At 44.4% G+C, this 20,455-nt stretch overlaps 1 protein-coding gene across 1 annotated transcript in view; it reads right to left on the bottom strand.

The window, feature by feature from the left end:
• The window catches only part of ACMSD (aminocarboxymuconate semialdehyde decarboxylase), a 232,552-nt gene that overhangs the window by 179,730 nt on the left and 32,367 nt on the right, over nucleotides 1–20,455 (bottom strand). Inside the window, exons 2-3 of the mRNA XM_060257122.1 lie at nucleotides 13,460–13,504; nucleotides 4,769–4,865 (exon numbers count right to left, since the gene is read on the bottom strand). Of these exons, the coding sequence (XP_060113105.1) occupies nucleotides 4,769–4,865; nucleotides 13,460–13,504 (142 nt within the window). The remainder of the gene's footprint in view (nucleotides 1–4,768; nucleotides 4,866–13,459; nucleotides 13,505–20,455) is intronic.

The following is a 20,455-nucleotide window of genomic DNA, read 5'->3' as shown; positions in this document are numbered from 1 at the left end:
AGGGGCACTTTCCAACACCGCTTAAAGAGGTGGTGGTCCGCCCCCTCTTGAAAAAAACAACATTAGACCCGGCCGAATTGGCACACTACCGGCCGGTCTCGAACTTGCTCTTTTTGGGCAAACTTATCGAAAGGGCAGTGGCAATGCAGCTACAGAGTTTCCTGGAGGATGCTTCCGTCCCTGATCCCCTTCAGTCCGGCTTTCGCCCGGGCCATGGGACGGAGATGGTGTTGGTTACCCTGGTAGATGACCTTCAACGGCATCTGGACCGGGGCGGCTTGGCAGTGCTGATGTTGTTGGCAGCGTTCGACATGGTCGACTATCGGCTACTGATCTGCCGCCTCGCCGATGCGGGGATTCAGGGGTTGGCCTTACAATGGCTTTTCTCTTTCCTTGAAGGTCGGGGACAAAAGGTCGTGGTTGGGGGTGAGCTGTCCCAGAGACACACGCTTGATTGCGGAGTGCCTCAGGGAGCAGTTCTCTCCCCGATGTTATTTAACAACTATATGCGCCCCCTTGCCCAGATTGCCCGAAGGTATGAGCTGGGTTGTCACCAGTACGCTGATGACACCCAGCTCTATCTGCTTATGGACGGCCGGCCAGCCTGCGTCCCAGAAAACTTGGACCGGGCATTACAAGCCGTGGCCAGGTGGCTCAGGCTGAGCGGGCTGAGGCTAAATCCGGCGAAAACAGAGGTCCTTTGCTTGCGTCGTCGTGGTCCGGGAGGGGAAATCCCCCTGCCAGTTTTTGACGGTGCGCCACTGACAGCGGCGCACAAGGTCAGGAGTTTGGGGGTACTATTGGAGCCTTCCTTAACGATGGAGGCTCAGATAGCAGCCACTGCTAAATCTGCATTTTTTCATTTTAGGCGGGCGAGGCAGCTGGCTCCTTTCCTGGAGCGCGACGACCTAGCAATGGTGATCCATGCAACAGTCACCTCGAGGTTGGACTACTGTAATGCCCTCTACATGGGGCTGCCCTTGTGCCGAACCCGGAAGTTGCAGTTAGTGCAGAATGCCGCGGCCCGGTGGTTATTGGGGCTCGGTGGTTATTTGGCCAGGGCTCCGGACTCTGCACTGGCTGCCAATAATATACCAAGTTCGGTACAAGGTGCTGGTTATTACCTTTAAAGCCCTATATGGCCTAGGACCTGCCTACCTTAGGGAGCGTCTCTCCCCACATGTTCCCCAGAGAGTACTGAGATTGGGATCTCAAAATCTGCTTGTTATCCCCGGGCCAAAGCAGGCCCGCCTGCAATCCACCAGGGACAGGGCCTTCTCCATAACGGCTCCTTTCTGGTGGAACCAGCTCCCGGAAGAGGTGAGGGCCCTGCGGGACCTTGGTCAGTTCCGCAGAGCCTGTAAGACAGCCCTCTTCCGGCTGGCTTATAATTACCTGGCATTGGAAGCTGAGTGTAGTTCTGATAGACCGCCGTTATATGTTTTATTATTCTACTGTTTTAACTGTGTAAGATGTTTTAAATTCAAATTATGTTAGATTTTTATGTGTTGTGAGCCGCCCTGAGCCACTTCGGTGGGAAGGGCGGGATATAAATAAACTTGAACTTGAACTTGAACCTCCTCCACATATAATGCTACTTCTCCCCCCTTCCTTATTTGTTTATCCCTTTTAAATAAGTTGTACCCCCTCCGTCTTATTATTCCAATTTTGAGTGTCATGCCACCGTGTTTCAGTACTGCCTATTAGGTCAGAGTCCCCTTCCTGTATTAGGACTTCAAGTGTCTCCTGCTTGTTTCCCATACTCTGTGCATTAGTGTAGAAACTAAGGATGTGTGTTCAGTATAAACTGAATCAAATAAATACTCAAAACCCCCTTATCATTATTTTTCACATATGTATTCAGCTGACTGCAGATTAGAGAATATGATTCAGCTACAATTGTAGCTGACCTGAATAAAAGCCGATATTATTTGCCAAGTTGTGCCACCATCACATGGCTAGGCTTGATGAAGGCATTCCCTTCACTTGTGGAATTGTGCTGCTGAGTCAGTGCAATTCTGCTGAAGGGAAGGTATTTAAAAATACACCACCATGAGTGAAGGGAAGGCATTTAAAAATTCTTTAAAAATTCAATGTCTTCCTTTCACTTGTGGAGGCATGCCACTGAAGCAGCATAACTCCAGAGAATGAAGGAATTTAAAAATACACCACCATGAGTGAAGGGAAGGTATTTAAAAATTCTTTAAAAATTCAATGTCTTCCTTTCACTTGTGGAGGCATGCCACTGAAGCAGCATAACTCCAGAGAATGAAGGAAAGGCATTCTAAAATGTCAGATATATTTGGCAATTCCAATTATTTCCGGAATCCCAATATCATACCAATATTGGGATTCGAGAATATTGGGAAGTACTCATATTTTTCAGGTCCAAAGGACACAAATTTGAAAAAAGCCACAGTTTTTGTGCACACTCCTAGTAGAGATAGTGGAATTAATGGTTTATGGGCACTGAGGTTTTCATTTCTGTATTTAACTGCAAGTTAAGGTTTTCTAGCACATGTGCCTCTCCCTGAAAATCTTTAGGGTTCTTATCTCTAGTTATTGGCATCATACTAGGCTTTGAGTTTTGGTCTCACCCCCCATAGGATTTAATTAAAACTTCATTATTAGGATTGTGAGGTTCTTACCAAACACATTTTCCCCTACCCTCATGAAGTGCAAACCATCTCCCAATAGAAGAGCTTCAACGTGAAAGCATAACCCATGGTCCGATAAACCAAACCTTTCCTGATGACACAGCCATTCATTTATTTGCAGTATTCTTCTTTCCCTTCCTAAGCCATGGCCTTCGACAGGAAGAACTGATGAAAAGCCACCCTGAGCTTACTTGTGGGAAAGGGCAGGGCATAAATATGATGACGATGATGATGACAACAATAGATGACAACCTGTGCTCCCAGGTGTCAAGCATCTTGTTTCTTTACTGTTTTCTTATTATTGTGCCTGTATTACTGACAGTTATTCTAATGTGTTGCACATCAAAGCCATGCAGCCTTTCTTTAGTTCTCACTAGTGGCAAATGCAGGAATGCCCTCTTTGAAGATAAGGCCTCCGGGAATACTTTCTCAGGGTTGGAGTCTAAACCCAGGATGTTGCTAAACCGCAATAGTAGATAAAATAGCGAGTGTGTGAATTTCACATGCCTGAGTAGAAATTCCTAAGATGTCTTTGATGTGCCCCCTTAAAGCTAGTACTCTTGAGTTACACTGTATCACTTCCAATCTTGTACCTATTCGAGCACAAAGGATTATCAATAAACCAATACTTTGTTTCACAAACAAGGACTGGTTATTTTGAGACCTGATGCTTGACACCAGGTCCTTCAACTTTTTACCCAGAGCTACATAGTGGCATTTAATATATTTTGTGGTGTGCTGGGCAGTATCATTTGTCCCCACATGGATATGCAAGAAAGGATAATCTGTGAGTTTCCAGACTTGGTTGTGCCCAAGTCAGACTTGGAACACTGCCGGTTGATGGAGTCCCCAGCAAACTCCTGACCAAGCCCCCCTTTGTCAGCCCCTATGCCACTGAAGCTTGGGCTGGGGAAAGCCCTGCACCAGCACCCACACCACTGTGACTTGGAATAGGGAGAGTCCCCATCATCAGCCCCCACATCACCAAAACCTGGTGCTCCACCTCATAGAGCCCAGTGGAACCTGCCATGGTGCCAGGAAGGGTACAGGGGAAGACTCTCAGGGTCCTGAGGGTAGAGACCATGCATACAAGTAGAGGGCAGAGCTTGAATGAGCAAATGGGGAAAACAAGAAAGGGGCAACAGCAAGGCTAGTCAGGCTTGCTGGGCTGGAGCCAGGATCTCAGGGAAAGAGAGAGAAGGACATTGAACACTGCCCCACTCACACACAAGAAGGAAGACAGACACATCTGAGAAGTAGTGGGGGCGGGGGGGAGTAAAGTGAGGCAGGTTTAAGAGGGAATAGTAAAAGGCCAGTGGAAAGGAGGATGGGAGAAGACAGACAGGGGGTTATACCACTCACTCTGTGGATGGGGAGGCACCAGCAGGGAGGAGGGAGGATAAAAAGGGACAGACTGCTGAGACTGAGGAAGATTGAGGTCTGAAGTCTGCACCAAAGAGAGAAGAGTGATGATGACTGGTAGTAGATTGAAAAGGGTGAAGTAACCCAAGCCGTCCAATTTCTGAGGCTTCAGCATTTCTATATGACAGCTGAAGGGGGAAGTGCCAATGGCATTTCTATATGACAGCTGAAGGGGAAAGTGCCAATGGCAAGGCAGAAGAGCTTCACAGTGGGCTTGATGAGTCTCCTTACTCTTTCTTGTTATATCCTTCATGCATGCACCTGGTAGACAGCATACATTCTGTTATTACAAGTCCAGCTGGTACACTTTAGTCTCTATCCCTCTCAATAGGGAATCCCCAGTTACCAGCACACACCTTCTCCTATTCCTCTCATCCACGGTGATTTCATCAAAGCCTCAGGAAGGCTAGAAGAGTAGCCCTTGTTCCTGTAGTGCAGAATCAATATCTATGGGGAGATCCTGGAATGGATCTGCATACAGCAGAACAGCATTGCAATGGAATACTCTCACATTATAATCTAGCATGCTAAAAATGCAAAGTAAACACACCCATTTTTATTTTTTTACAGCTATGAAACAGGGAATGGCTCTGTCTCTAAGGATTTGGTCTAAATTTGTGATGGAAACCAGGGCCTGTGACAGGGGAGTGTTAACATTCTTTAATGGGTGTTAATGGCTTGTGTGGTACCTGATTTGTTCATCTGTTTAATTCGAACCTCTGGATCCCAGCAGTTCTCTTGAATAACTCTGAAAACTTTTCCATCCTTCATCATTTTAGCTTCTCTCTGTAAAATGTAAAGAGTACTTAATACAAAATTTGCATTTTTAGTCTAAGGAGTATTTTTATATTATTTATTGATAGCATCGAAACAGTTTTCTGAAATTACCTTTGTGGAGCAGGAATTACACAGCTTCTTTATTCGGTTAACTTTGGAAGCGCTGGGGTTATAGGATTTCATGCAGTACTCATTCCCAGTTTCCATGGACTTCTTCCATATGACATGACGGGGAAATTCTTATGTTATTGTCATAGTATGGGAAACACCCACGCTGAAACTATCAGTCAAGAGTGGAAGATGGAGCAAATCCTTTCATATTTGATTTTGTATATAGTGTTTTGAGTCCTGGTACTAAAAATGGGTTGCTTGAATAGAGATACTTTCCAAAAGTAGGATTCATACAAGCTAGGGCTCTCTAGGATTCAATAACACTTTTTTTTTTTGCTGCATCATGGAATATGTGAAATAATAAAGGGAATGCATATATGAATTTGTGTGTAATGCATTTATTTTCCTTTGATTAATTCATGGTCTGACATGCATCTGGACTTACGTGCCACAGTTTAGAAGTTAGCAAGAGTAGCTTCCAAGGAAACCTGGATTTGAAATTTCTTAGAAAGAAACCATTTACTTGCTATGGGAGCTGCTTAAGTGACATGGCTATCTGCATCAAAATAAAGTGTTAGACTAATGTCTTGAGAGCAATAATAAGCAGGTCTGCTCAGAAGTAAGTCCAATTTTATTTAATGGAGCTTACTCCAAGGAAAGCGCTTTTACATTTCCAACCCTTTTGTACCTTTGTGTTACGGTTCTTGAGATTTCACAGAAGTTCAGAACAAACATCATACCAGGACATTTTTAATCCTGAATATGTTATTAACCTCATACATTATTCAAAACGGATAAATATTTGAAATCCTCCATGCCATCCCCATTGCTAACTATGACTTTGGTTTGCCAGCCAGCCAGAATGACCTGGCAGAGGTTCACAATTCCAGAAAATGACTCCAAATAACACAGGCTGTAATTACAACGGCACCATCCCAATTCCTTTGGCAAATACCTTTAAAGAAATGATTTTCCAAAGTGGCAGAAGGAAAGAATTTAACCCAATGTTCCTACAGAGTTTGGTTGCTAAATAGGAACCCACTGTTGACTATTACATAAGGAAGATGAGAAAGGAAGATGAGAAAAAACTGGTGGGATCAAGTGTCCTGTTTCATAAAAATAGATGTTGGACAATTTGTTTTGTTATCACTGATGAAAATATTTGGGTAAATAAAGCAGTTTTTTTCTGGCAGATGTTTATATAAAATCAGATAGGCTCTTATGTAAAGTACTGTTATCAATGCTAGAAAGAGCATGTGTTCTCCAAGGGATCTTCTTAACCCCCCACAAATGAATGCAGACTGCAGCAAGATGAATAATAGCCCCTCTAATGCCTAAAGGGCTAAGTTGCAAGATGGAATCTCCAATAAGCAATGTCCTAATTAAACAACAGTTCCCCCACTCTGAGTTAATGACTAGTGGACTGTGCCAAGCCCAGTGCTGCATATAAATGAACTGCTTATATCAATTAGATATGCTGATAACCTTTAACACATTGTAAAAGTCATGAGCTAAAATTCAGATTCATATAATTATTGGCATGAGTGCAAAAAATGCACAAGTGGGACATATCTGTAAACCACAAATTTATTTTTTGGATCTGTATTTGAAGTTAATTTGGAGCTGATTCTCAAAGGCTTTGCAGTAATAATTGCTAAGCGCATGGATGCAGAGAAAATTAGATTTCCATCTCAAGCCATGGATGCAGCACCAAACTCTTCAGGAGGTGAATAAGAGTCCTACATTTATAACAAACAGTGGTTCTGTACTACAGCTTGTTGTTGCTTTTCATCATGCATAAATTCAAGAAGAAAATATGGAGTGACTTTCAGCATGGATACTTCTGCAGATTGAACTACATGAGAGGTAGAATCAACCATCTATGGGAAAACTAACTGCTCTTGATGTGGTAAATCATAGCAGTCATCATGTGACAAAGTGCCAGGGATGAGATAAAATATTTTAGTCCTGATCTTTAGACCTCATGACTGCATCTTGTTCAGAGCCCAGTGATGATGCTCCTTTGAGATGTTTCTGTGGACTAATGCAACTTCCTGAAATCTCTAGGAAAATAGCCTAGTGAACTTTCCCTTCCTACGTGTCCAAAATGGATACATTGATAGAGCTAAAATGAGAGCTAAAGACCATAAGGATGATTTGGATTTGTGGAAGCATGACCTACATTATGCTGGGATCACACTGCTTGCCTGTTTATTTTTGCACTCCCATAACATCTGTTTGACCTGTAAAACAGATCTGGATCTTGCATCTGGATCGAGGCGGTGCGGCGGTGCTGATGTTGTTGGACCTGTCGGCCGTGTTCGACATGGTCGACCATCGGCTACTGACCCGCCGCCTCGCCGATGTTGGGGTTAGGGGGTTGGCCCTACAATGGCTCTCCTTCTTCCTCGAGGATCGGGGACAAAGGGTGGCAATCGGGGGTGAGCTCTCCCAGAGGCGCACACTACATTGTGGGGTGCCTCAGGAAGCAGTCCTCTCACCGATGCTATTTAATATCTATATGCGCCCCCTTGCCCAGATTGCCAGGAGGTATGGGCTTGGGTGTCACCAGTATGCAGATGACACCCAGCTCTATCTGCTAATGGACGGCCGGCCTGAATGCGTTCCAGAGAATTTGGACCTGGCACTGCAGGCCGTGGCAACTTGGTTAAGGCTGAGTGGGCTGAAATTGAATCCAGCGAAGACAGAGGTCCTTTGCTTGGGTCGGGGCACTCTGGGAGGGGAAATATCTCTCCCGGTTTTTGATGGGGCGCCATTGAAAGCGGCGTGCCGAGTCAGGAGCCTGGGAGTTCTACTGGAGCCTTCATTATCAATGGAGGCCCAGATAGCAGCCACTGCCAAGTCAGCCTTTTTTCATCTGAGGTGAGCAAGGCAGCTGGCTCCCTTCCTAGAGCATCAGGACCTGGCAACAGTGATCCATGCAATGGTCACCTCGAGATTGGATTGCTGTAATGCCCTCTACATGGGGCTGCCTCTGTGCCGAACCTGGAAGCTGCAGCTGGTGCAGAACGTAGCTGCCATACTGTTGCTGGGGCTCCCAAAGTGGGAGCACATACAGCCGGGGCTGTGTGAACTGCACTGGCTGCCAGTTATATACCGGATTCACTACAAAGTGCTGGTCATTACCTTTAAAGCCCTATATGGCTGAGGACCTGCCTACCTTAGGGACCGTCTCTCCCCGTATGAACCCCAGAGAGCACTGAGGTCAGCAGGGAAGAACTTGCTGACTATTCCCGGGCCAAAAGAGGTAAAGCTACAGAGTACCCGTACTCGGGCTTTCTCTGCTATGGCTCCATGCCTATGGAACCAGCTTCCGGAGGAAATGCGGCCCCTGCAGGAGTTTGAACAGTTCCGCAGGGCCTGCAAGACCATCCTTTTCCGAATGGCCTTTACTGACTAAGAGAGAGACTGCTGAGCAAGCCCACCATCTGTATAATAGCACCAACATATTAATTAATTTTATTGTTTTAGAATTTTAATTAAACTGTTAAATTAGTATTATTAAACATTGTACAATGTATATATTGACCTGTTGTTAGCCGCCCTGAGCCTGCCTCGGCGGGGAGGGCGGGATATAAATAAAATTGATGATGATAAATTCATAAATAGTTAATTTCAGAGACATCAGAAGTCTACAGTGGTTTCTTCTCCACAGAAAACTTTATGTGCAAAGATTTCCTTAACAATGCTTGGGGAAGAACATACATGACTTCATATGTTAGAAAATAATTATCTTATGTTGTACATATACATATTATTTTGCCTGTTTAACCACAGAAGCCGAAACTGATTCCTCCCTCGCATGTTCCCCTTTAAAAACACAGCCTGGAGTAGATGGTACTACAGAGAGTGAAGACTTTAGAGTTTTAAATAACCTTGCTGCAAACTCAATATTATTAACAGCAAAAATAGTAGACTCAATCTTCCAGCAGCTTCAACTTCTGCTTGCCAAGGTGGACAGCTTATTGGTTGGGAGTAAGGAAGTTAAGAAGAGTAAGAAAGGCAATTACATTTCTCAAAAAATCCAGGGTCCAAATCATATTTATTAGAGACATCAATTTTCATGTTTTAAAATATTACAAAACATCTATGCTATGACAGCCATAATAATTCCATTGCCATTTTATGTAATAAAATAACTAAAGGAGAACTTTAGCAACCTCTGTAAAGATTACACAGAAACTTTGTATATCTGAATTAAGTCCTGATAATTGGTCAAGAATCATGATACAATTGATTTTACTATTCAGTGACTTGGATCCTATGAACTATGACTGTAATATTGCTCATCGGCATGGATCTTCCCGGCTTCCATTTCCTTCAGCAATTCTCTGTGCCCCTTCCTTTAAAAGCTGAGTGTTGGGAAGCCTCATGGACAAAATGGATGCGTATTGTGGGAGGCTCAAATAAGGAGGAAAATTGGGATATCAGCCCCACCTCTTTCTACTGGTGGACCAAGCTATCTGCGCATGTTAAGAGCAATATTGTCCAATTTTCCCTTCTTATTGCAGACCTTACAAGCATGTGGTATTTTGTTCATAAGAATTCCGTGACCTCCAGCATTTGGGTACAGGTTACAAGGGAATTTCTGCTCAGGGTTCATAAGAATCAAACCATTATTTTCTTCATATTTCAAGTAATGGCTCAATCTGTAAAAGTATGCCCTTTAAATTTTCATAAAAGATACACAATAGTGATGAAATTAAAATACTCTTGTAATAAACTGATCTTGTACATTCTTCACATAGCTCATGCTGTGGAGAGATGCGTTGTCTCCTGGAAGGCTGGCAAGCAGCAAAGCCTTCCCTGTGCATTGTATCAGTTTCCCCCCCTCTAATCAGAGGAGGAGCCCATTTGTTGACACATCAGCTCTTCTTCTTACAAATGTAAACACAATGGGACGGTCAAGCCTTCCTCCTCTTCTCCCCCCTTCCCCAGGCATGAAACAGAATTTAGAGGATTTTTGGCTAGAACAAACCCAGAAACAATCTCCAGAAATGAGCTGGAGGAAATGCTCATTTGACTTAGGGTGACCTGTTTAAGTGGGTGGAGACAAAGAGTTAATAAAACTTCCTTGTAAGAGGGTCTCTTTTCCTGGAATTCTGTGTTGATGAAAACAGGGGGAGATGGTAATTGACTATGTGGTCACCTGAAGGGAGCCTGAAGGTAATTGAAACCCTGTAAGGAACTAGAAAAGCTAAGTTAAAGAGCCTCCCCTGTATTTTACCATCAGATAGGGTATGTATAGAGGAAATGACTGAGGATTTACATTTCTTACAAATTTCTTTTGCTCTCCCTTGCTCAATCTAGCATTGCACTAAAAGTGCACTTGGAAACATTTTCTTTTTAATAAATATTTTTAAGCTGTTAATATAAGGAGTGGTTCTCTGTACCACTTAGATCTCTACCATTTTGGACCACACTATTTTAAATGGGAGCTCTGGGGGGGGGGGGGGTGGGAATCAAGTGATTGGCAATAAACTATTCTGCCAGGAGCACACAAGGCATTACTGTCCCTGTGGTAGCCAGGTGTTGAGCAGTGGGCAACAGAGAGGCAAGGCCTTCAGACTGGAAAGGAAAGCTGAGGGTCCTGACCCACTCAGTGGGAAATTCCTAAATTGATCAGGTGGTGGTAGTGGCTACTTGAGAGTAAAAGAAAAGCCCCTCAAGGGAGTTGGGAACTTTAGGAGGGCAAGGTGGAACAGGGCCACCAGGCCAGAGCAGCGATGTTCTGCCACACATACCTTAGACACGTTTTTATTGAAATCAATCTGTTCTCACATTTAAATGGTGAGTATTAGCTGAATTTTTGCTGCCTTTGACTTTTTTCTTGCCATTGCTGCTCTTTTAACTTTTATGACATTACAAAATTATTTCTGTCTCTTCCTTTCAGACTGCCATACAAGTAGAAATCCTGGTCAGCTTTTAGGTTATGTTATAAAGTGAATGATTCTGCTGCCAGGCTTGATATGTTTCTTGGCCTTGTTAAAAGTTGCTTTTTAAAGCTACCATTCATAAATGAACTTCAGGCAGTGGTTGTTATGGAGACCTGTAGGAAGCACTTCAAACAAAAATTTAGAGGAAAAATGTTACATCAGGACATCTCATAACAGGTTTTCAGAGTATGTGATATTCTTTTTCTTTTTTTACACTTATTCTGTCTGAGAGGCATTAATATATGAAAGAAATTGAAAAATGAACCAATAGCATTCTGTGATGTATGCTATGTTCTCTTCAGGGCCCTGTCCCCCTCCCAGTGCACCATCTCAGGCCTCTCGCAGCCACACTTGCCCTTCTGCCACTGTGTCTTCCATGACAGGAAAATGGTGCCAAGGCTGCAGCACTGATTAACAATGCTCCACAAGTTATTATTTCTTTGTTGCTTCCTTTTTTTCTACCTCTGTTTCACACCTCTGCTTGACACTGCTGACAGTATTAGGAGACGGGCAGAAATCTTATCACTCGGGTTGACTGTTTTGAATTTTTTATCACTGCCTCCTCTGCGGGCTGCTTCCAGTTCCAGCTGCAGCTCTTCTCTGCCCTGCTGCTCCACTTCCCTTTCATTTGCTCTATGTGAAGGGGACCATGGAGTTATCCCTGCCTCTCCTGCCTGCCTTGCTCTGGTGGCGGCTTTGCTGGATCGCTGCCTGACTTGCCTCGGCCAGCCCACAGCAGAGCAGAGCATTTGCAGGACAGGACACCCAGGCAGGCATGCGAAGGGAGGGGGGATGCCTGTGCTGGGGTCTGTGGGAAAGGCCCCTGGACTGAGGCAGTGGCAGTGGCAAAAGCAGCTCTCCTTGGTGCCCCCTCAGTCACCTCCCAGGCAGGCCGGATCTGTTACTTCAGTGCTCACATTAGTGAGGAAACAGTGCCTACCACTGCGGGGAAGTTTCAACCTGGATGGAACTGCTAGGTGAAGCAGATGAACCTGACGCAGGCTGTCCTAGTGCCCAGGGAGATGTCACTCAGTGAAAGGTGGGAGGAAAAGCAATATTTGGGAAAACCTCTACTTGGAGACTGGAGATAATTAGTTGGCTTTCAGGGAAACCAAATCCCACTCCATATGTGAGTGCTGCCACCACCCCAAAGTTTATCCCACCCCCCTTCCCTTCCTGGTGAAGTTGGCACCCCCTGACACTGCAGGGATTCCTCCTGATGCTCCAGTCCCATGGCGGCCGCCCACCAAGCACCCACTTCCCAGCAGCTCCAGTTCCCAGGGTCCCCCCGCCTGCTGCCATTGCCCTCCTGCCCTGGCTATCTCAGGGGGCTGGGGTGAAGCATGGCAGTGGGGCTGGGTGGATGCAGAGGGCAGTCCTGTCTGTGGGCAGAAGGGGGAAGTCAGAGCCAGGGGGTCTCACCTAAGTGCCAAAAAACCTGGTGTCAGCCCTGGTTCTCTCCATGGGTTTTAAAGTTAATTCATCCTTTGTTAATTATTATAGCTATAAGTTGTGTACTTTTTTTCTTCTTGTACAAGTCATTTAATCATTATGTCCTCTCTGCAGGCTGCTTCTTAAAAGCTGTAGAAAATGCTGTTAGTAATTGCTTACTATTGGAAAACAGAAATTGGCTGGGTAGGTTTGTTTGAGAGCATATTCATTTTACTCAAGGCCAAGGATAGGCAATTGGAGTACTGTGGTCCAAAAGCAGAATCTCCAATACATATTTTGCAAAGCAACTCATTTGTGTGAAGCAGGGGATAGGGCTTCCATAAACAGAAAGACAAACAAGTTCCAGATCTCACAATCACATCTGTCATGACTTCCATGGAATTAAAAAGGAAGAAGAAAGAGTCCAGAACTGGTTTGAAAGCACATTTACAGTCTTCAAAACACATTTATATCTTTTGATATTCAGGTGACCTTCAGGAAAAATTTCTCCAGATTCTACATATGGTTCAGTTTGCTGGGCATCAAGTGGCTGTCACCCATGACATTATCTACAAACCAACATACCTGAATCTATAGATAGTTTTGCAACTTCTTATTTTGCAAGGTGAAGGCTCAGTATACTTAGTACTGTTACAAGAGGTGAAACCCCCAACTTGCTGAAATATATGCAAGATAAATTTTGAAACATGATCCATCCCATGGATTAAAAAAAAAAAAACCTAACTACTTCAGCCTATACATAATAAATTGTGACGGTAGCATTTATTTTAGTGACATAAATTATTCAAGTCATTATTAACCAGCTACTATGAATGGAAAAAATCACAGAGGGGGAGGAATTCCTCTGGATTTCTCCTACTGTGTATAGCCCCACCCATGCCACATTTTCCTAAGCCTCTACATAAAGCCACTCCTGAGGTCCTTCAGCCTCAGGAGTGGCTTTATGTAGAGGCTTAGGAAAATTGCTATGGGGAGAATAAGGCAGCAAAAACAACTTTCATACTGTTTCTCCATTTACATGAAAACCAAATAATTATCATGTATCATATAAGTCAAGAGACTAAATAATCAAACATGGCTTACCTTGGAATCATGCTCCAGTTGGATCCATCCTCCATAGCCATATCTCTATGAGAAGAGGTACAGAATTATTAAATAGCATTGAAAGCAAAAATTAAGGACATCACCAGCTGTGTTTTTCTAATCAGTTGACAGATTATCATGATAAAGCCATAAGGCTAATTTTCTGAAAATGGTCCTGAAAAATGGACTCTATCAAGGCAAGGACCAATTATTTTCAGAACAAATAAGAGTTGCCCAGAACAACTCCACACTTAGCTAATATGTAGTTGATGCTCCAGGGTTGCATGAAAACAAGGGAGGAAGCTGTGACAAAATCCTACAAAAGCATGAAAACTCACGTTAGTAATTTTAGCCATGAGTTTTCATGCTTTTGCTCCAGGGCTGGTTGTCAAAGATAGTGCTTCTGTGTTGCTTTGTCTCTCAAATGGTAAAGGTAGTCCCCTGTGACTCTGGGGCGACGTCACATCACAATGTTTTCACGGCAGACTTTTTTACAGATTGGTTTGCCATTGCCTTCCCCAGTCATCTATACTTTACCCCCCAGCAAGCTGGGTATTCATTTTACCAACCTCGAAAGGATGGAAGGCTGAGTCAACCTTGAGCCAGCTACCTGAACCCAGCTTCCGCTGGGATCTAATTCAGGTTGTGAGCAGCGCTTGAACTGCAGTATTGCAGCTTACCACTCTGTGCCACAGGGCTCCTTCTCAAATGGTAGAATGGTAGAATAAATAACTGCCACCCATCTTGGATTTTTTGCCCCTTACTTGCAGAATGGACCCATGGATTTTAATGTTGCTACAGTGCCCTTACTTAAAAAGTCAAAGTATGACATGCATAAAGAGGGCAAGGTGAGTGGGAGTCCAATTTACCAAGAAAAATGATGAGAAGGTGTTGTGTGCAGACCCTCCCCCATGCCATACAACTCCTTTCCTGTACACTTCTTTGATAGCTGAGCATTCTATTTGTTGCTGATATTAGGAAAAGAAATTGCGGGAAGCTAAATTGTTGGAGAAATGAGTTTTTGCATGCTTCTTCCATGCACCCTTTTTATATTTCCTTTTTCTCTATGATTTGCTCTGTGTTTAAGAATAGGGAGCTGCCATTGTCCGGTTTGGCCTATGGCAACACTGTCCAGCTGTTTTGCTGATGCACTATATCAATAACAACTGTTGGGAAACTATATCACATCTGTCTCAAAGGAAGTAGAATGAGATTGGGCTGTCCACATAATTTTGTGTGTGTGTGGCAGGAGGTTAATATTGCTAAAGAAAGGTCTACTTCTCATTGTATATTAAGGCTCCTGTTGCAAGTTAATTGAAATTATGCAAGCTTAAGCAAAATTAAGGATTAGGCAATAAAATACAAAAAAAGGTAAGTTCTGCTGAGCTATAATTAGTTAACCATTAGTGCAGATAAAATATTGATTCTGTCTTTCAGCCTCTATGATTCAGCAGCAGGGATGAAGGTCACAATCTTCTATTAATATTTAAAGAACAGAGCCAGTCTTCAAACACATATGTGAAATGTCCCTTAAATCTCTCATAGAAATTTTAAACTTTTTCAACAGGGGGGAAATCACTGAAAGGATAAGGCTAGTTTCCTATTATTTATAATATTCTTGGGTTGAAATATTTCATTATGATTGATCAAAAAATACTGATTTTTTTTTTAAATTCTACAATGGAATTAGTTTACAGAGGCATTTTTAACATTCCAGCACAAATTATTTGGAATCAATCCTGCTTTTCCTATGTAATGTTGGCTTTCTGTTCAGTCTGATTTTGCCTGGAAAAGTAAATTGATCAGCAGCAATGAGTTGATATTGATCTATACCAGTTCAAAAATAACCTTGTACATTCTTGTTATAAAATATTTAATACTTATGTAGTTGTGCATCTGATTCAAGTATTATTTTGATGACGTTCATTGAAGACACTACAGCCTCAATATAGAGCCTTTTTGAACACTTTTTTTTAAAGAGCTCAAAACCTGATGCCCTGATTCCCACAGAAGAAATGTGTTGTGTATTGAGTGGTGTTGAAGGTTGTTTTGTCTGAGCTTGAGAAAGGCACCCATTCCTCTCCAGGATCCTGATTCCTGCATGCCAATTGGCCTTTCTCTCAGAACCGGCCCATTGAGAAGTGAAGCATTTCTCCACGAAATGCAAATGAAGGATCCTGGAGAGCAGAATGGGATTGGCTGGTGTTTGCCTGAGAGGTGTGGTTAAACCTTCCAAGATTGTATACAGTTAGCCATTTTGTCTATGTTTCCCTTGTGACTGTTCTTGCTAATAAAGAGTTGTGTTGAATGAGAGCTGTCTGAACTCAATATTTAACACTGGCGATGAGGAGGGGATCCTTGCTTGGGTAGGCAGCCCCAAGAACTGAGCTGAATCACTGAGCTGAATCACTTCACCAACAAGGAATTGTTGCCTTCACCGACTTGCACACAGTCACCCTGTTGTTCCAGTGTGACAGTCAGTATGGCCACCAAAGGCCACATTATGATCCAGCAGTTGAAAACTGGGACTTGTACATAATATAGTTCAAGTTCTACCTCACTGCCAATGGGGTCACTGAGGTTGAATAGAAGAAACCTACATTCTTCAGCATATGTGGGTGGTCTACCTTTGAGGTTGCTCGAGCTCTCATTGCACCAGCTCTATTTAAGAACGCATTGTTTGATTCCATTACCAAGAATCTCAGAGACCATTTCTCACCTCAACTGTCAGAGATCATCAGCCATCATGCCTTCTACAAGTGGGACCAGGCCGAAGATGAATTGGTGACAGTGTACATAACCATTCTTTGGCAAGTGGCCCGACACTGTAACTTCACAGAGTTAGAAGTTGCCCTTCGAGATCATCTAGTATGCGGCTATTCACTAAGAAAGAGCTGACTTTCAAAATGGCCCTCAAGGAGGCCATTGCTGCTGATCCACTCGTGAGGTTTGACAGTTGCGCAGTCCCGTGTTGCCCCCTAAGTCCGAGGCTGTTCACCTGGAAAGCCTAGAGGAGGAGTTGGGGGAAGATGATGAAGTCCTTCACACACGAGTTGTTTGGCACAAGCACAGAGAGCCACAGCCATTCAAGTCAAGTCAAGTTAGCCTTTATTGGCATAAAATATATAGATGTATATATCAGAGCAAATTGGTTTTAAAAAAAATATAAAATGGAATGATTGCATACATATACATCAGGAAAAGCATAAATATAAACTATTTCTATGAGATCCTCTGACGTGCCTTTAAAACAGAATAAAGAAACGAAATGTCTGGAAGGAAAACTTTCTCCAGTAGAACACGGCACTTGATCCCGAAAGATTCTACAAACCCTAAGAATAAAGAAACTTAGCCACTTTCTCAGTGACACTAGATGAAGTATCGTTCAAAAGATTATAGACCTTAAGTGCATCAACCATGCTAACTAAAAGAGGATGTAAATACTTGTGACGAAGATCTGTATACAAATTACAATAAAGAAGAATATGAGTAACTGACTCCACACATTTTTGCTTACAGAGACAGTATCTGACTGAGTAGGCAGTCTTGTTAAATCTGCCATAAAGAATGGCAGAGGGCATGGCGTTGCATCTGGCAAGGGAAAAAGCTCTACGCTGCTGTGGCACCTGCAAGATGGATAGATATGAGGCCATTTTCCCAGTACTAAGACAGATCTCAAAACTCAGTGGGGAAAAAGTTTTCTTAGCCAGACTGTATAGGTCTTGGCACTCAATATCTAGCAACCTGTTTTTAATTTGTTGGACTGCGGCGGTGAAGGACAGCATGGACAATAGTTCTAGGGATAAACCCATTGCTTTTATTTTTTCCTCTCAATTTGTGCTGACCAATTTGACAAATTAAATTCAGAGAGCATTTGAGAGATATAGCTCCCCGGTTCAGAGTGTCAGCTTGTGATTAATTGAAGCAACTGTACTGTATTGTTATATGTGTCCCCCTGCTTACTAACCCCCATTACTGAATGAACCCCACTTTACTAATCCCATGCGCTGCAAGAAGGAAGGGAGGGGTGGGAACCCAAGCTGCCAGAGCTCCAAAGGCTAGAGGAACCTTTGAAGTGCAAAAAGACAAGCTAGCCTCTCTGGCGCCTCCTGAACGGAGCAAGGACACCAACAGGGGGGAGAGCTCGGCCATCTCCGGGAAGAGATAGAGAGGCGTGTGAAAGTCTCTCTCGGCTTGGCTTCGCGAACGAAGATTTAAGAAGGGTGCAATAGTCCACGTCTGCTGCAGGCTCGCTGGTGGCTGACAAGACCCATGTGGGACAGGCAGGTCCGGCCACAGTGGCTGCAGGGAAAAGTCTGATTTAGGGTTGGTGCTGTAGCAGTGCAATTCTTCCTCAATCTCCTTTTGTCCTCAAGACCAGCTATGCATACGTTCTCAAAAGAAGAGACAGCCTGGTGGATGGTGTGCCTCCATGCTTTGACCGCAAGTACCTGAGGAAAGTACCTGAGGAAGGTAGTCTTCAAGAACACGGTGCTGGCTATACCCTCTACTGGTCAGGTAAGTCAAAGGCTGAGAGCCGCCTTTCTGGCGTTGGCTTCATGGTCAGGAACTCCATTGCCTCCAAACTCGAAAACCTGCCAACAGGTCACTCAGATCGCATCATGTCCATGCGCCTCCCACTTCAAAACAAGCAGCATGCAACACTCTTCAGTGTGTATGCCCCAACCCTTCAAGCAGATCCTGCAGAAAAGAACAAGTTCTATGCTGATCTACACAACCTCGTACGGAAGACCCCTACAGAGGACAAGGTGATCATCCTTGGCGACTTCAATGCCAGAGTAGGTAAAGACTCGGAAGCCTGGAAAGGAGTACTTGGCAAACACGGCATTGGCAACTGCAATGATAACGGGCGCCTCCTGCTAGAATTCTGCACGGAGCACCAGCTCGCCATCACCAACACTATCTTTCAGCAGAAGAACAGCCTGAAGACAACCTGGATGCACCCACGGTCCAAGCACTGGCACCTTATCGACTACATTCTGGTGCGCCAGAGAGACCTTCGAGATGTCTTACACACCCGAGTAATGCCCAGTGCGTAATGTCATACGGATCATCGTCTTGTACGCTGCAATCTCCGTCTTCACTTTAAACCCACACCCAGGAGAGGAGGTATCCCTCGGAGGAAGCTTCAGGTTGGCAGCCTTCAGTCAGCCGAAGTTAAAGCTGCCTTCCAGGCAAAACTCCAGTCAAGAATTGAGGACCCCAGTTGCCCCACAGATCCTTCTCCAGAAGCACTCTGGGAACACCTAAAAACTACCATCCTGTCGATCTCTGAAGAAGTCCTCGGGTTCTCCACAAGGAAGAACAAGGACTGGTTTGACAAGAACAATCAAGAGATCCAAGAATTACTAGCGAAAAAGAGATCTGCCTACCAAGCACATCTTGCTCAGCCCTTCTGTCCCCGGAAAAAAGCAAACTTTCGCGCTGCATGTAGCAACCTCCAGCGCAAGCTTCGAGACATTCAGAACGAGTGGTGGACCAAGCTTGCAGAGAGAACCCAGCTGTGTGCAGACACTGGTGATTTAAGAGGGTTCTACAAAGCCCTGAAGGCAGTATATGGCCCATCATATCAGGCTCAGAGTCCCTTGCGTAGTGCAGACGGCCAAGTGCTCCTCACAGACAAGGCATCCATACTGAACCGGTGGTCGGAGTATTTTCAGGTTCTCTTCAGTGCCAACCGCGTAGTTCAAGATTCAGCAATCCACCTCACCCCACTTCAACCAGTGAAAACAGAGTTGGATGAGATCCCCACCCTAGAAGAGACTGTTAAAGCCATCAAGCAACTGAAAAGTGGCAAGGCAGCGGGAGTTGATGGAATCCCACCACAGATCTGGAAGCATGGGGGCACAGTACTACATAGCTCACTTCACAAAGTACTTGTCAGCTGCTGGGAACAAGGCAAACTACCACAGGACTTTCGCGATGCAATCATCATCACTCTACACAAGAACAAAGGGGAAAAGTCAGACTGCTCCAACTACCGGGGGATAACCCTGCTCTCCATCGCAGGCAAAATCCTTGCTAGAATACTCCTGAACAGACTGGTGCCCGCCATTGCAGAAGAACTCCTCTCAGAGAGCCAGTGCGGCTTCAGAGCTAAAAGGAGCACCACCGACATGGTATTTGTTCTCAGGCAGCTCCAAGAGAAATGCAGGGAACAGAACAAGGGTCTATATGTGACTTTTGTCGACCTTACCAAAGCTTTCGATACCGTTAGCAGGAAAGGCCTGTGGCAAATCTTGGAACGTTTAGGATGTCCCCCAAGGTTCCTCAGCATGATCATCCAGCTACATGAAGACCAGCGAGGCCAAGTCAGACACTGCAACGACCTCTCGGAGCCCTTCCCAATAGGCACAGGTGTAAAGCAAGGCTGCGTTCTCGCGCCAACTCTCTTTACGATCTTCTTTAGCATGATGCTTCAAAGAGCCACAGTAGATCTAGATGATGACGATGGTGTCTACATCCACTATCGCACCGATGGCAGCCTGTTCAACCTGAGGCGACTAAAGGCTCACTCCAAGACAATGGAAAATCTTATACGAGAGCTACTGTTTGCTGATGATGCTGCACTTATCTCCCACTCGGTATCAGCTCTGCAGCATATGACGTTCTGCTTTGCAGAGGCTGCCAAGCTATTTGGCCTAGAAGTTAGTCTGAAGAAGACAGAAGTTCTCCACTAGCCTGCACCCCAGGAAGATAATCACCCTCCCTGCATCACTGTGGGTGAATCAGTTCTGAAGACAGTCCAGCAGTTCAGCTACCTGGGGTGCATCATCTCCTCAGATGCCAAGATCGACAAGGAGATTGACAACAGGCTGGCAAAGGCAAACCGTGCATTTGGCCGACTGCAGAAAAGAGTGTGGAGCAACAAGCATCTGAAAAAAGGCACAAAGATCAATGTTTACAAAGCGGTTGTGATGACAACCCTCATCTACGGCTCCAAATCGTGGGTTTTATACCGTCATCACCTCCGAC

Source organism: Heteronotia binoei, chromosome 16, assembly GCF_032191835.1.
Source record: "Heteronotia binoei isolate CCM8104 ecotype False Entrance Well chromosome 16, APGP_CSIRO_Hbin_v1, whole genome shotgun sequence".
In the NCBI taxonomy this organism is placed as follows: Eukaryota; Metazoa; Chordata; class Lepidosauria; order Squamata; family Gekkonidae; genus Heteronotia; species Heteronotia binoei.
Note: the sequence above shows the minus strand (reverse complement) of the source record. Positions and strands in the feature narration are given on the sequence as shown.